Here is a 13,969-nt window from a genome sequence, read left to right as displayed (position 1 = left end):
TTTTTTTTTTTTTTTTTGTAAATAGAGGTTTTTATTTTAACACAGATATATTTTTTACAAATAATGATGTCTTCATAATTTTTTACTTACAAATTGAGTTATTGACAAAATTAATCAGGAGATGGTATTGGAGAGCTTGAACGTGCAGTCCGGGAACGACCAATCGGGAGTGCTCACAGATATGTTAACCCTGAATTCAACGGTCACGATCCTATATAAAAATCCTGCAACGTTCTTCGCTGTCCACGTCACCTCCTCACCCCTCCAGCTCAGCTATTCCCAGCTTATCCTCGCCTCCGGTCAGGTAAACAAATTTGCGCACTCATTGATTAAACCGGGCCGGTTATGATTCATGTGGACTAATTAATTTCGCTTTTTCTTGTGTGTGTGTGACTAAAAAACAGATGGAAGAGTTTTCTCAACGTAGGAAAAGCGAGAGAATCATTGAGACCAATGTATTAGGGAATCAAATTCCTCTGTACGGAGGCGTACCGGCTCTTTATAGTCAACGAGCTAAACCGGACCAAGTCGTTTTGCCTCTTAACCTGACTTTCACGTTGCGATCACGAGCCTATGTGCTCGGCCGATTGGTTAAGAGTAAGTTCCATTCGAACATCAGATGCAGCATCACTCTGTATGGCGATGGACTTGGCAAAAAACATGATCTCTCCAAGTCTTGTTCTGATCATTGACCCATATGAATATCATAATGATCAGTTCAGAGTTAGAGAAGATGAGATTATTTCATGATTTAATCGGTGAGATATAGATGTAAAGAGGGATGAAACTGTCTTCTTCCTTTTTTTTTTAATATTACATTTTTCATTTTCATAGCTAGAGCGTAGATACTCTTTAACAGTGAGGAATTAACAACACTTGTTACAATATGTTGTCATCAATTTCTTTACAAGTATTTTGATCGCTAAAATCATAACCGAAGGTATCGTCTCCCTTGTGAAAAATTTTATTAAATAATCCCAAGTTTATCTCGTTTACGAATCCTATTTACATTGTAACAATTACAAGAATGCTTTAAGGATTGAAGAAGTTTGCATGCAAACCCTTTTGAGCCAAGCGCAGAGCCGAGGCAAGCAAAAGCAAAATGCTGAGAGAAGCACCCAAGCAACCCATCAAAACGTTGAACAACCACATTGGGCTTCTCCTCTCAGGCTTTTTGATAGAGATCCACTTGAAAGAGGGGTACGTAAATGTTACAAGCAAGGCTATTGCTCCGATAAGCACTGCTAGATAAGGCAAAAACGGGAATACGATGGCTATAGAAAAACAAACCAAACCCAAGAACATACGCAACATCATCCGGACAATGATGGATGCACGCTTTTGTCTCTTGACTGTGTACACCATCTCTGCGTTGTCACACGCCGGCATTAAGTTTATCGGATATGAACATAAGCAAGAGAAGATGAACGTGAGGTGTATGAAACAGGCTGCTCGCTTCGAGTGCTCTTGTGTATAAAGTTTCAAATAGTTGCCTATAGGACCTCCCGATGCCGGAATCTATCATAAAGTACAAACACGTATACATTACTTTCAAGTTATTTTATTTTCAAAATGTAAATACAAAAAAAAAAAAGGAATAGTGTTTGGTTTTGTCGTTTGACATACCTTGTCACCGTGTGCCCAATATACAACAACCGATAGTGGAAACATACAAATCGCGACGAGAGCATGAGAGATCATTACTGCTCTCCACATTGTCTTACTTGAAGGGTTCTTTGAATCTGAAGGAAGAGTACCCTATACAAATATCACCCAAACAATTAATACCAAACGAAAATGTAACATATTTTGGAAAAATCTAAATCATGTTTTAAATGCGAGTTTTTTTTTTCAAACCTGTATCTCAAGAACGAGGTTGTTGCCACGAAAGACTAGAGCTATCAATCCAATAGCGTTGAAAATGTGAACGAAACTTTCATCCGTCGTAGCGTATCTGACTTGCTCAGTCTTTTTTACATCACTAGTTACAGGCAAAATCCATATCACGGTGCAATACGCGACTCCCATAACAGCACCAATCAACGAGACTCCAAAAAGAGAATTCAGATTCGGAAACTGAGATATGACCACCGCAATGCAGCTAAAAACCAAGAAGCATTGCACTGAATTAAGTGGCGCAGTGTTATCTTCAGACATAATTTGTAGAAGTTGCTGTATCGATTTCCCTCCGGTTATAACCAGAATCGTACACGCTCCTCCTGAGAGATACATCACAGGAAATATTGCGAGAAGTTTCCCAAGCTTCACACCTAATTACAACAACAAAAACGGTACCGTTTTTAACAACAAACTCTTAATTTGGATAGAAATAACTTATTAATTCGTTACATACCAAAGGAAGCAATTGCGAGTCTCACGAATCTGCTGATACGTATTCCCGGTAGGGCTTCGTGGAGATGAACAAGAAGCCACGTCGTGTATAGCTTCCATACAAATCCTACCGTTAGTATTATCGTTCCCCAAACCCTGGAAAAATAAAATAAATCTTATTTTAACTTTATACATATTATTCACACACCAAACAAAAAATAATCAAAAAGAGTACGCAAAACAGAGGTTTTTTAAAAAAATTTGGAGCAAATAAAGAAATAAAGAGAATCTTGATTTTGAGAAAATTATTACCATCCGAGAGCTGCGAAAGCTGCAGGAAGAAGAATCACTTGGAGACCAATTCCCACACAGAGAAGATGAAACGTAGCCGTAAAGATATTCCCTTTTCTTGATTCTGTGATCGGCAACCAATCTTCAAGCGGAATCCCCCCACCATCACCGCCGTTTTTATCGTCGGAGATTGGTTGTGGATCTGCGGTGGGGCTTGGTGACATAAATAAAGCAGAACCACCACTTTCTTGTGATTCCAAATCAAACAAATTGCCTAATGCCATAGGCATGTATTCACAAAAAAAAAAAAAAAAAATTTCTCTAAGGATTTTTAAATCGCGTTATTTACGTAAAGCCACAAATTTGTATGGCTTTTTTTTCGTTCTCTCCTCTCGTTGGATTATATAGTTTGTTTTGGGGTGGTAGGGTGCATTAATAAATTGACTATGAATCTCTTTTTTCCCAAAACAAAAAAGGAAGGGTATTTTATCATTTTTAAGTGCTTAAGAGAATCTCAATAATAATTCGACACTAAAACGATTCATATCTCTACTTACCATTTTTTAATTGATATATTTTGAACGGTTGAAATTAGTATTAGTATGACTATGACATACGCATTAATGACGTGATAAATATGACGTCATCAGTTAGGTCACTTTCAGTACTCCAAAGCGTGGACCCATTGGTATAGATAGATCGAAGTCTTCTTATTTTTGTTAGGTAGCTTCAATAACTCAAGTCAAGGCCAAGAAAATTTACCAAACTGGTTTGCATTAGATTTGTGTTCATTGTTCCATTGGACTTTGTTTTGCTCTTCCGGGGTTTTTGGTCAAAGCCGGCGTCAACTTTGAGCCGAGCTTCCACCACCATCGTCTCTTTTGTTTTTACACTTTAGACGACCCAAGTAGTTAGAGATGATAAACGTGCATGTGAGTTGCTTTTGACTCGACTTTTGCTATAAAAAAAGTTCAAAGTATGTGAAAAAAGGATTTAGAGTAGGCATCTAGTCATCTACTTTCACAACTCTCTTATTTGTTGAAACCAAAGTTTCAAAAGTAGCTTCAAGTCTAGTTGTTGTAAGTGAGGATTAGTCTCAAGTTTAGCTTCAGAAAGTAGATTCAAGTCTAGTGGTAAGTCAGGATTAGTTGGTAGGTACATTTGTCTTTTCTGCGCATTAGGAATGAATGGGAAGCGGATATCTTGTTTTCTTGGTATATTTGTAATCTATTCTTTTTAATTCGATGCTATTATTCTATTACTGTTGTATCTATATGCTCTTAAGCTAATAATGGTTATTTGATCCATCTCTAAAATGTATTAAAACCAAAATTGCTTAGAAGTATGGAAAAATAAATTAACCGAAAATATATTGCAATATTCATTTTCAAACTTCACATTTAAGTTTCGAATTCAAATCAAAAGAAGAAAGTTGAAGTTGACTTTATATAATAATCTAATTACTACACACTGCTATCTCATTTTGGTATAACAGGTGATTTTTGTTTATTTTTGGGGTCAGGTAATTAGAGGAAACGAAAACCAGTCAAATTTAAATTTTAAATATAAGTCAACCAAAAGTTTCGGACTTCAAGGTTGACTCCATGTTTTTCTAAAAAATAAAGTTTTGGATACTTCATGTTTTAATCCTTGTTCAGTACTCTTAATCTTCCATACAATATCGTTTTATACTTACATGCATGGCGCGTAATCGTGGAGTTAAGCAAACCGTCTATTTGAAAATTATGTTATCACATTAACCCAATTCACGATCTATATTTTTTTTTTTTTTTTTTGNGAGCTTTTATTACTTTATCTATGTTACAACTTACGAAATAGAATAATTTCCTTAATTACCAAAACAAAACCAAAAAACTTACAAAATTGAATTTGAATTCTCTTTACGTGTTTCGGTAGTTTCCTCGTGATTACAGATCGAAGTATTGAAAAGTCTTTAAAACGATTAGGACATTACCCAATTTTTGGTTATTTTTGTGATATTTTTTCTTTTTGTTTGGAATAATAATGTTCGAATTAGTATACTGTGCAAAGTGTTGACACTTGACACTATGCAAGTGTTTTGCTTGTACGTAATAACTAAAAAAGAAATCAAAATATCTTATTTCACAGAAAATTACAAAAAGAATAATTGTTCATCGAACTTCATACAAAAGCAAAGCTCATCAACTCCCACTAACAAAACAGATCGAATCAGACATAATCATGAAATGATTAATCGGAAGATTTTGTAAACTCTAGTGAATTTTACGAATTTTGATTGACGCAAAATATGTATATACTTATAATATTTTCATTTTCTTTTATTTATGATAAGATAAAATAGATACGATAATTTACTAGTAATCTTTATCAAAAAATAATTTACTAGTATTACAATAAAAATATTTTAATGACGACAAAAAAATCCACATCATCAGTTAAATACAATTGGTTTCATCTGGTAATTATGTGTGGCTAAGCTGTAAGCTCAAGTCAAAAAACAAGGCTGAAGGGTTGGGTTGCGTTAGATTGTGTCAAGTTGAATACTATTAGATGAGACGAGTCAGCTTTGGCATTACAAGATTTTTTAGGTGTCGGTCGGGATACGAGTTGGCGATACTTTTGACTCATCATTTTCATTAAAAAAAAATGTTGTTAAAAATATAAATAATAATTTAGCAGTAGTACGAGTGGTCGAATATCCAAAAGTAACGATAAGTAAAGTGGTACTCGAATGAGGTTGCCTAGTAGCTTCCCCCGTTCCTTTAGGTGATGGTGATGTCTAGATTATATCAGAAACATGAAAGCGAAATAATTATACATATCACCACTATAATGCTGTCTCATGAATTATACATATCACTATAATGCTGTCTCACATGCATTTGGTAATTTGAAACCGGCATAAAGTAAAAGAACAACTAATCATCAGTCACTTTACGAATTTGTGATATTTTTTTTGAATGGTACTAAGTTATTAAACTGACTGATATATGCGTGTAAACTGTAGCTTCCTTCCTTCTGTTCATTTCATATCTCAACTTGATCGTTCTTTTAGCGGCCAATTTTGAATTAAGGGAGCTAAGCCAAACAAAACTTCCTCTAGTGTGACATATTGCTAAAGTGTGCAAAACTGCAAATACACCGGCAAGGCAACAAAAATTAATTTACTTCCTGAATCATATTTTTTTAAAGCATGCGTCGGACCCATTTAAACTAAGGTCGCTATATAAAATTTTATATCGTAAATCCATTGACGGCTAAATGGATTTATTTGATTTATCATTTAATACATATGAGTATCACCATCGGATCACACTACAACTTACTTGAAGAAAAAAGCTATAAAAAAAAGAGACGAAAACACTAACTGAAAATGTACTAATACAAATATATATATACACGTATACATATACTAATGTGGATTATTAAAAGGAGACGAGAACACTAATTAAAAATGTACTTTAACTGTTAGCTGAATATGCCTAATTGCAAAAGTGTGCCAAGTGGATTTTGTTCGCAATTGTAAGGTTGTTTATTAAATAGATCTAAAAGTTGGGCTTAGAGATCTAAAAATAGAAACATAATCAATAATGGGCCAAAGTTGTTTATTAAAATGATACGCCGATACAAAATGGCAAATAGATCATGAGTCAGTTCTTATGGATACCAAAACAAGGCTCGTCCAAACCCATCGAAAACTCATCCCAAAAATACAATACAGTATAACGAAACTCTCAAAATAATTCGGTCTCACCAACACAATCTGGTATGTTCGTGAACACATTCGTCACAGAGAGCTTTTATCTAAAACAAGTTCCAACTGAGCCAACAAATCATTGATTATTATCATATTATGCATCATGTTTGGAAAAAGGTAGTTAAAGTGGGGAAATTAGCATTTCTTTGACCGAGTCAAAGTTAGGCATTGACCCAAAAGAAGACGGTGAGGAGAAGTGAGTGCTGTTCGGGTTTTAGAAAAGCAAACTACGTGTCGTTTAGATACAATCTCCTACGCAAAAGGCTGCAGGTACATGTACAATATGTAACCCAAACAAACTAATAATGGAATGTTGTGTGAAGAGAAGAACCCTACTTGTTGACACATATACACCAACAAGTATGGGTCATAAAGTGGGATCCATCAAATTTAGCCATTAGTGTGGATCAACCCGAACTCGACACGTTGAGCCTAAAGGACGAAACATTGAATGGAGAAAAGTTGAGAAAAAACGGTTCGTTGATGATGATGATGATGAACCATCCTTCCTAGAAAAGAAATAAACCAAAGATATAGTATATACCTAACACACAAAGGGTCTTATGACATCATCACACCAACTTTGAAAATGAAGTTAGGAACGAGAGAAATCAATGTTTTCTTAATAAATGACAACTTTTCCACCTAAGAATTTAAGTCACACTTGGTTTAACCTTCCATCCAAATGCTTTAATTTTACTTTCTAAACTCTGTTTAAGTTTCTTGTTCTTGTAGTTACTTTTTGAATTTAAATTGATCTTTAAGTGTATTTTTTTTTTTTTTTTAACCAAAAAAGCGACCCACTCTTTCAACCATAAAAAGGAAAAGAAGAAAGCTTGTTACTTGAATACAATTGGATATATGGAACAGTACTGTCTGTCTTTGTTGCTTTGTTGTGTCTATATAATTTCTTGTCTCATTGTCTAAGTTGCAACACAAAGTGAAACAAAAATGAGCTAGCTTGAACCACACGTTCATCTTCCAAGAAATAAACTTATCTTTCCCCTAAATCAACCAGAGAAAAACAAAGAAAGAAAGAAGAAAAGCTAACTGATTTGGCTAAGAGAATGGAAATAGTGGAGTCGAGGTTCAAGAGGGTTTGTGTCTTCTGTGGTAGCAGCAGCGGAAACAGAGACTGCTACAGAGATGCTGCCACTGATCTAGCTCAAGAACTGGTTTGGTTATGCTTAAATCTTGATTAATGAGAGTCTTGAAACCCCTGAAACGGGTCTTGATATTTCTCTCTGTTTCCTCTGTTTTGTGAAACAGGTGACGAGGAGATTGAATCTTGTGTACGGAGGAGGAAGCATAGGTCTCATGGGTTTGGTCTCACAAGCTGTTCATGAAGCTGGAGGACATGTACTAGGGTATGCTTAAAATCTATGACCTCTTCACTTTAGTTTTGAGCCTTTCACTACTATAGTCTATAGTAACAACATAGTTGTGTGATTTGCTTCCATTTTGCTCTGCTTTCATGGGTTAGGATCATACCAAGGACTCTTATGGACAAAGAGGTAGGCATAATTTTTTGCATTCTAGCTTAAATGATTACACTGTTTTCAGAAAGAGTCGTCTCTGAAATGTGATTTTATAACAGATAACTGGAGAAACATATGGTGAAGTAAAAGCTGTGGCAGATATGCATGAAAGGAAAGCCGAAATGGCACGCCACTCGGATTGTTTCATAGCACTACCAGGTACATAATAACTGACTAGCTTATAGATACTTTGTAAAACTTGAAAATGTTTTTCAGTCGTTTGGTTACAAACTTAAAACTAGGTCCGGATGTTTCAAGGTTAAATCTTTCTTCCAATATAAGACTCATTTGTAACTGACTTTTAATTGCTCTGTTCTTGCAAATGGTTATCAGGTGGGTATGGAACACTGGAAGAGTTATTGGAAGTAATAACATGGGCACAACTTGGAATCCACGACAAGCCTGTTAGTACTGTTAAAATGAATCTCTCTGAATCACTATAGCCAAATATTATAATACAGTCTTGATCATTTCTGTTTCCACTTTGGGGGGAACTTTTGCAGGTGGGTTTGTTAAATGTGGATGGTTATTACAATTACCTCCTCACTTTCATTGATAAAGCCGTTGATGATGGCTTTATTAAGCCATCTCAGCGTCACATCTTTGTCTCTGCCCCTAATGCGAAAGAGCTTGTCCAAAAACTTGAGGTGGGGTACCCACCAAAATATTGCTTTGCTTTTCTCTCCTTGAGATTCTCTGATGAAGATATCAAAGACAAAAACTTTGATTCGGAAATTGATATTTTGTTTTTTGATTTTCCTCACCAGGCATATAAGCCAGTGAGTGATGGAGTCATAGCAAAATCTAGGTGGGAGGTTGAGAAGAAAGTGCAACAGCCGCAACAAGCAGTGTTCTGTTCTAACACAAGCATGCAGACTGAGATTGCTCTTTAGACTTTTAGAGGGTCTTTTGTTTAAGAATTTAAAAAAGTGTAGAGATGAAATTATGAGAAAAATTGAGAAGCTTCCCTCTCTTGATCACAACAAGGCTTCGAGAACTTTTTCTTCTGCATTCATCACTTTTTTAGTCCATTCATATATATAATCAAGATTAGAAGACCTCAGGCAATCTTTTATTTATTTTATTTTTAGCGATGTGTTTATGATGTGATTCATATCCAAAGAAACAATGCCAAATAATATTTTGAATATAATAAAACAAGAAATGGATGTGCACCTTATTGGCTTAGTTTAAGGCAAATCCAGCAAGGCTTGTCCCCTTGGAGTTGATATGGTTAAATCACCATTTAACCATGCATATATTCATTCTCAAAATCTCATGTGCAACCAATAGATATTATCATATTACAGTACATGACACAACTACAAGAGCCTTATTAATATTTGAAACAAATCAAAATTTTGCAGTGTAGGAGGCAGACAATATCTGAATACACTAATGTATCCACGAGTGGCACAAATTAATATCATATATGCTTAAAGGAGACAAGCCCTACTGGTTATGCATGTTCCTACACCAATAAGATGCAGAATCCTAGCTAATTCATGTGATCAGATCTGAATCATATATATTGCTTTTGCACATTGGATGATGCGTTGGGGTGAGTGTTTGGAGGGAGACATTGCACAAACATCGGTTTCTATAATTCAGATTTGAGCCACTTTAAGATTCCTTCCCTAATGCTGTATAAATGCATTGACCGGAGAGCCAATGAAGACAGAACAAATATCTAAGCATTCCCTTCATCTCAAAACAGAGAAAGAAAGCTCAAACAAAAAAAATGGCAGTCTCCTTCCATTCTCGATCTAACAGCTACCCTTCAAGACAACACCCTCAAGCCGCTCATGTTGATGAGCAGTTGACCCGATTGAGATCTTCTGAGACAGCTTCTTCATCTTCTTCCATCTGTCAAAGACTTAGTAACCTTCAAGATTTACATGATTCTCTTGAAAAGATGATTCGCTTAACAGTCACCAACCAGGCTTTATCTCAAGATCAGATTGAAAAGCTTCTTGATGGATCCATCAAGATCTTGGATTTATGCAACATTGCCAAGGATAGTTTGTCACAAACGAAAGAGAGTCTCAAGGAGATCCAATCGATTGTAAGAAGAAAGCGTGGAGATCTATCCGCTGAGGTCAAGAAATACTTAGCCTCAAGAAAGTTTCTCAAAAAATCATTCCAAAAAGTACTCAAGAGTTTGAAAACCGGCGAAAACAAAAACAACGATTTGGCTGTGTTTGGAGAAGCGGAAACTGTAACAATTGCTTTGTTTGAAACTCTATTTAGCTTCATGTCCGGATCAAAGGCTTGTGGCAAATGGTCAGTGGTCTCAAAGATGATAAGCCAAAGCATAGCTACATATGAAGCTGAAGCAAATGAATTCACGATAGTCGACTTGGAGTTCCAATCAGAGAAGTCTTTGAAGGTGGAGAATGTGCAGATCTTAGAGTCATGCATTCAAGATCTTGAAGATGGAATTGAGTCACTCTCTAAATCATTAATCAAATACAGAGTCTCAATTCTTAACATCTAATTGGTCATTGTGCCCACAAATTTTTGTATAAATAGGATATGTAAATGTTAACATAATACAACGTTCTTTGATATAATTAAGGTCTACCATCTCTTCCTTCTTTCTCAACATAAGTACTTAAAATTTTCCAAGGAACAAGAATTTTATATTGAACTTGTTACATCTTTCGATTCTCAAATTTTACCATACTATATTTTGCAATGAAGAACCTGTATCCCGACATATATCATGTGTCATCTTATTGGCCTTATTTAAAGGAAATTCAAACATGGCTGAAAAGATCTAAAGCAGCCAACGAAGGTTTAAGATAACTAAGATGGTGTGCACATGAATGCATCCACGAGTTACGCTAGTATCATATGCTTCAATCCATTGAGACAAACCCTGAATGGTTTTGCATGTGTCAAGTGGAGTTGTTACTTTCGCCCCAAGAAAGTGTTTGGTTTCTTAGGAATATTCTTATTTGGTCAAGAGAGGTAGTGAGAAGGAGATTGTTACATTTGTTTCCTCAATTAGCAAGCAATAAACAATATACAACCCTGGAGGAAAATGTAAAATTTAACTTATTTTTTTTTCGACGTCAAATGTTGAAAATGCTTTAGCTTTTTTTTTTTTTTCGACGTCACATGTAAAGTTCACTTGTTTATGAAAGAATACGGAATATATTTTTACTTGTAAGAAAATATAAAATATAACCTTTTAGCTTCTTTTTTTCGACGTCAAATGTAAAATTCACTTATTTATAAAAGAATACAAAATATATTTTTACTTGTAAAAAAATATAAAATATCATTATTAACATTATTAAAAGGTGTATATAAAATACAATTTGTGTAAACAAAGAAGACAAAGGTAAAGAAAAGTCGACTTTTGTGAAGAACAAGAAGAAGAAAAATGAATCTTAGTACTAGTACTACTGATTTCATAATAACTGCTGTGGCTGTTCTCGTCATCATGATGATGGGACTTTCATGTTGTTGCATTCATAGATGTTGGAAATACGCAGATGATGTATATAGAGTCAGCCCCGTCTCAACGATTTTTTGGTCCTAGGCAAATAATTATTTTTAGATCCTTAACAACATAAATTTTTTTTTCTATTTTTTGGACCCCATTTACTTAAGGTTTTTTGAAAAAAAAAAAAATTGTCCCATAGGCCACCGCCCCTCTCGCCATGGGTATGAGCCGGGCCTGTCTAGAGTGCGACCTATTTCACTACGAGAGCTTGGTAAATATTCAAAACATTAATTCCTTGTTTTTTTACCTTTACATAATTACCGGCATAGTATTTACCTTCTTTTTCTTTCTTCTAAATCATGGCTTTCAGAGATGGCATAAACAAACTAGTATTTTGATTTTACAAAGAAAGGGGTACGGTGAGTTTTCAGTTTTGTTTTTTTCTTCTTAGACCATCTCCAATGTATATTTCTATGAGTAACTTTAAAATAGATCATATTGATATATGTCTTTAATATTCTTGGTTTTATTGATTTTAATTATTTTAATTATTTTTATATTCTGATGCTATGGATTATTGAAAAGAATATATTGATTTTGGAAAGAATTAATTTATTATATTATCGTATCATATGCTTCTTCAATGTGACAAACCCTGAATGGTTTTTGCATGTGTCTAACTAGTGTAATCTATCTTATTTTATCAAACTACAATGTGGCCGACAAAGGTAGTAAAATGTTCGGAACAAACCAATTTATTCACACACTCATGATCTTACCAATTTGGGCTGTTATAATCTGCTAGTTTGTCTTGATGATTTGGGCCTATAAGTCTAACTCAGGCCCATAAATTAAATATAAAAAAATAACCCAAAATGGTCAAAATCGAATCATCATCTTCTTCGTGATGTGATCGAAATCATCACAGTGACCTAAAACAATGGCTGTTCCTTCACTATTCCTCATCCTCGTCATCACCACAATCCTATCTCTCCCTTCTCTTCCCGTTTCCGCCGCTACCTCCGACGCCTATCCATCCATTCCCGGCACTGCTCCTGTAGACGGAGGTTTCGCTTCCGATGAGCTCAAACCTATCCGCCGTGAAGTCTACGGCGAAGAAGAAGGCAAAATATACGACATCAGTCACCGTTACACTCCGGAGATGCCGTCGTGGGACTCATCTGAAGGACTCGGACGTTTTCTATGGTTAGCTGCGAGTATGAAGAACGGATCACTCGCTAACAACTCTGAAATGAAGATCCCAACGCACACTGGTACTCACGTTGATTCCCCTGGACACGTCTACGACGAGTATTACGATGCTGGTTTCGATGTTGACTCGCTTGATCTTCGTGTCCTCAATGGTCTTGCCTTGTTGGTTGATGTTCCTAAGGATAAGAACATTACTGGTAAGTGAAAACTTCTTTGTTCGATTCTACAGCTTTGATTTAACTTAATTAAGCTTAAAGACAGTGATTAGAAGACTATTAAGACACCTTGTTTATGTTTTGTTGTGTAGCGGAAGTGATGAAGTCTCTTCACATTCCAAAAGGAGTTAGTCGTGTACTTTTCAGAACACTGAACACTGACAGGTAACAGTGTAATAAGCTTGTTTGTCATATGTCTGAAATGAGTGTTGGTTTTGTTGTTAACTATGGATGAAAAAACATAACATTTTCAGGCGTCTTATGTTTAAGAAAGAGTTCGATACAAGCTATGTCGGATTCATGAAGGATGGTGCGCAGTGGTTGGTAGACAATACAGACATCAAACTTGTCGGTAATAATCAAACCATTTCACTTTTTCATATGAAGGTTTCTGTTTTCCTTGTTCCTGTTTTGGGTTGGTCGGTGAAGCAATGGCATCTCTAAGATTGTGGTGTATCCATGTCAAAATGTAGGGATTGATTATTTATCAGTAGCTGCATATGATGATCTGATTCCGTCTCACCTAGTATTCCTCAAAGACCGGGTAAGCAAGCATTATCCGTCCCTTAAGTTTTTGCTAGATAGAAGAATGTAAATCAGTAAAAGATTTGATATTGATGGTTGAGAAAATTATAAAATCTTGACAGGAGACAATACTTGTGGAGGGATTGAAGCTGGATGGTGTGAAGGCAGGACTCTACACTGTCCATTGCTTACCACTAAGACTAGTTGGAGCAGAAGGGGCTCCAATTCGTTGCATCCTCATCGATTGATTTATCTCCCTCACAAACCCGCCAGTTCCGCAGTTGTCCGTAATCAAGGTTGCTTAGCGTCATGAACTGAATATCAGTTTGTGCTAGATTTATTCAACCAGTGTGGAGAATGAAGTAGGAAGCAATAAGAGAGGTACAGAGAAGACGAAGTTGAGGAGAGTATGAACCACTTAAGAAGGAAGTTTTCAGTGTAAAATAAATGTACTTAAGATCTTAGGCTTCTTGACAATTAAATCAATGAAAAACACTTTTAATCGGAAAATATATTTCCTATTGTAAACTGAAAGCCATAGATATCATCAGTGGGAGGAGTATTGCTGAATATGGGGAAGCCTTTCTTGGCTTTTGGGCCAGCGGTGAAAAGAAGGTTCTGTTGAGGTAGGAAGTGATCTACA

At 35.6% G+C, this 13,969-nt stretch overlaps 5 protein-coding genes across 5 annotated transcripts; 4 read left to right on the top strand and 1 right to left on the bottom strand.

The window, feature by feature from the left end:
* LOC104729692 lies at positions 122 to 833 on the top strand. The gene is made up of 2 exons (XM_010448665.1): positions 122 to 304; positions 405 to 833. Exons 1-2 carry the CDS (start codon positions 122 to 124, stop codon positions 690 to 692), a joined length of 471 nt encoding a protein of 156 aa, XP_010446967.1. The 3' UTR covers positions 693 to 833.
* LOC104729691 (lysine histidine transporter-like 7) lies at positions 929 to 3,125 on the bottom strand. Its single transcript, XM_010448664.2, has 5 exons — positions 2,644 to 3,125; positions 2,354 to 2,487; positions 1,858 to 2,270; positions 1,627 to 1,758; positions 929 to 1,518 (listed from the first exon to the last, which is right to left on the bottom strand). The coding sequence occupies exons 1-5, from the start codon at positions 2,910 to 2,912 to the stop codon at positions 1,033 to 1,035; spliced, it is 1,434 nt and encodes a 477-aa protein (XP_010446966.1). The 5' UTR covers positions 2,913 to 3,125; the 3' UTR covers positions 929 to 1,032.
* LOC104729690 (cytokinin riboside 5'-monophosphate phosphoribohydrolase LOG5) lies at positions 7,215 to 8,978 on the top strand. The gene is made up of 7 exons (XM_010448663.2): positions 7,215 to 7,557; positions 7,652 to 7,749; positions 7,866 to 7,896; positions 7,980 to 8,079; positions 8,254 to 8,324; positions 8,424 to 8,567; positions 8,688 to 8,978. Exons 1-7 carry the CDS (start codon positions 7,450 to 7,452, stop codon positions 8,811 to 8,813), a joined length of 678 nt encoding a protein of 225 aa, XP_010446965.1. The 5' UTR covers positions 7,215 to 7,449; the 3' UTR covers positions 8,814 to 8,978.
* LOC104729688 lies at positions 9,623 to 10,487 on the top strand. The gene has a single exon (XM_010448662.2). The coding sequence runs from the start codon at positions 9,662 to 9,664 to the stop codon at positions 10,415 to 10,417; it is 756 nt and encodes a 251-aa protein (XP_010446964.1). The 5' UTR covers positions 9,623 to 9,661; the 3' UTR covers positions 10,418 to 10,487.
* LOC104729687 (kynurenine formamidase) lies at positions 12,268 to 13,854 on the top strand. Its single transcript, XM_010448661.2, has 5 exons — positions 12,268 to 12,783; positions 12,894 to 12,966; positions 13,056 to 13,153; positions 13,275 to 13,345; positions 13,449 to 13,854. Exons 1-5 carry the CDS (start codon positions 12,315 to 12,317, stop codon positions 13,572 to 13,574), a joined length of 837 nt encoding a protein of 278 aa, XP_010446963.1. The 5' UTR covers positions 12,268 to 12,314; the 3' UTR covers positions 13,575 to 13,854.

This window comes from Camelina sativa, chromosome 12 (genome assembly GCF_000633955.1).
Source record: "Camelina sativa cultivar DH55 chromosome 12, Cs, whole genome shotgun sequence".
NCBI lineage: Eukaryota > Viridiplantae > Streptophyta > Magnoliopsida > Brassicales > Brassicaceae > Camelina > Camelina sativa.
This window is presented reverse-complemented; position numbering and strand designations above follow the sequence as displayed.

Bases quoted from the DNA above. Each gene is read 5' to 3' on its own strand.
- LOC104729692 (XM_010448665.1), top strand. From the start codon at position 122: ATGGTATTGGAGAGCTTGAACGTGCAGTCCGGGAACGACCAATCGGGA. The intron at 305-404 runs GTAAACAAATTT...ACTAAAAAACAG, and splicing joins TTATCCTCGCCTCCGGTCAG to ATGGAAGAGTTTTCTCAACG.
- LOC104729691 (XM_010448664.2), bottom strand. From the start codon at position 2,912: ATGCCTATGGCATTAGGCAATTTGTTTGATTTGGAATCACAAGAAAGT. The intron at 1,759-1,857 runs GTTTGAAAAAAA...ATATTTGTATAG, and splicing joins ACCTCGTTCTTGAGATACAG to GGTACTCTTCCTTCAGATTC. The intron at 1,519-1,626 runs GTATGTCAAACG...ACTTTATGATAG, and splicing joins ATTGGGCACACGGTGACAAG to ATTCCGGCATCGGGAGGTCC.
- LOC104729690 (XM_010448663.2), top strand. From the start codon at position 7,450: ATGGAAATAGTGGAGTCGAGGTTCAAGAGGGTTTGTGTCTTCTGTGGT. The intron at 7,750-7,865 runs GTATGCTTAAAA...TTCATGGGTTAG, and splicing joins GCTGGAGGACATGTACTAGG to GATCATACCAAGGACTCTTA. The intron at 7,897-7,979 runs GTAGGCATAATT...ATTTTATAACAG, and splicing joins GGACTCTTATGGACAAAGAG to ATAACTGGAGAAACATATGG.
- LOC104729688 (XM_010448662.2), top strand. From the start codon at position 9,662: ATGGCAGTCTCCTTCCATTCTCGATCTAACAGCTACCCTTCAAGACAA.
- LOC104729687 (XM_010448661.2), top strand. From the start codon at position 12,315: ATGGCTGTTCCTTCACTATTCCTCATCCTCGTCATCACCACAATCCTA. The intron at 12,967-13,055 runs GTAACAGTGTAA...TAACATTTTCAG, and splicing joins AGAACACTGAACACTGACAG to GCGTCTTATGTTTAAGAAAG. The intron at 13,154-13,274 runs GTAATAATCAAA...GTCAAAATGTAG, and splicing joins TACAGACATCAAACTTGTCG to GGATTGATTATTTATCAGTA.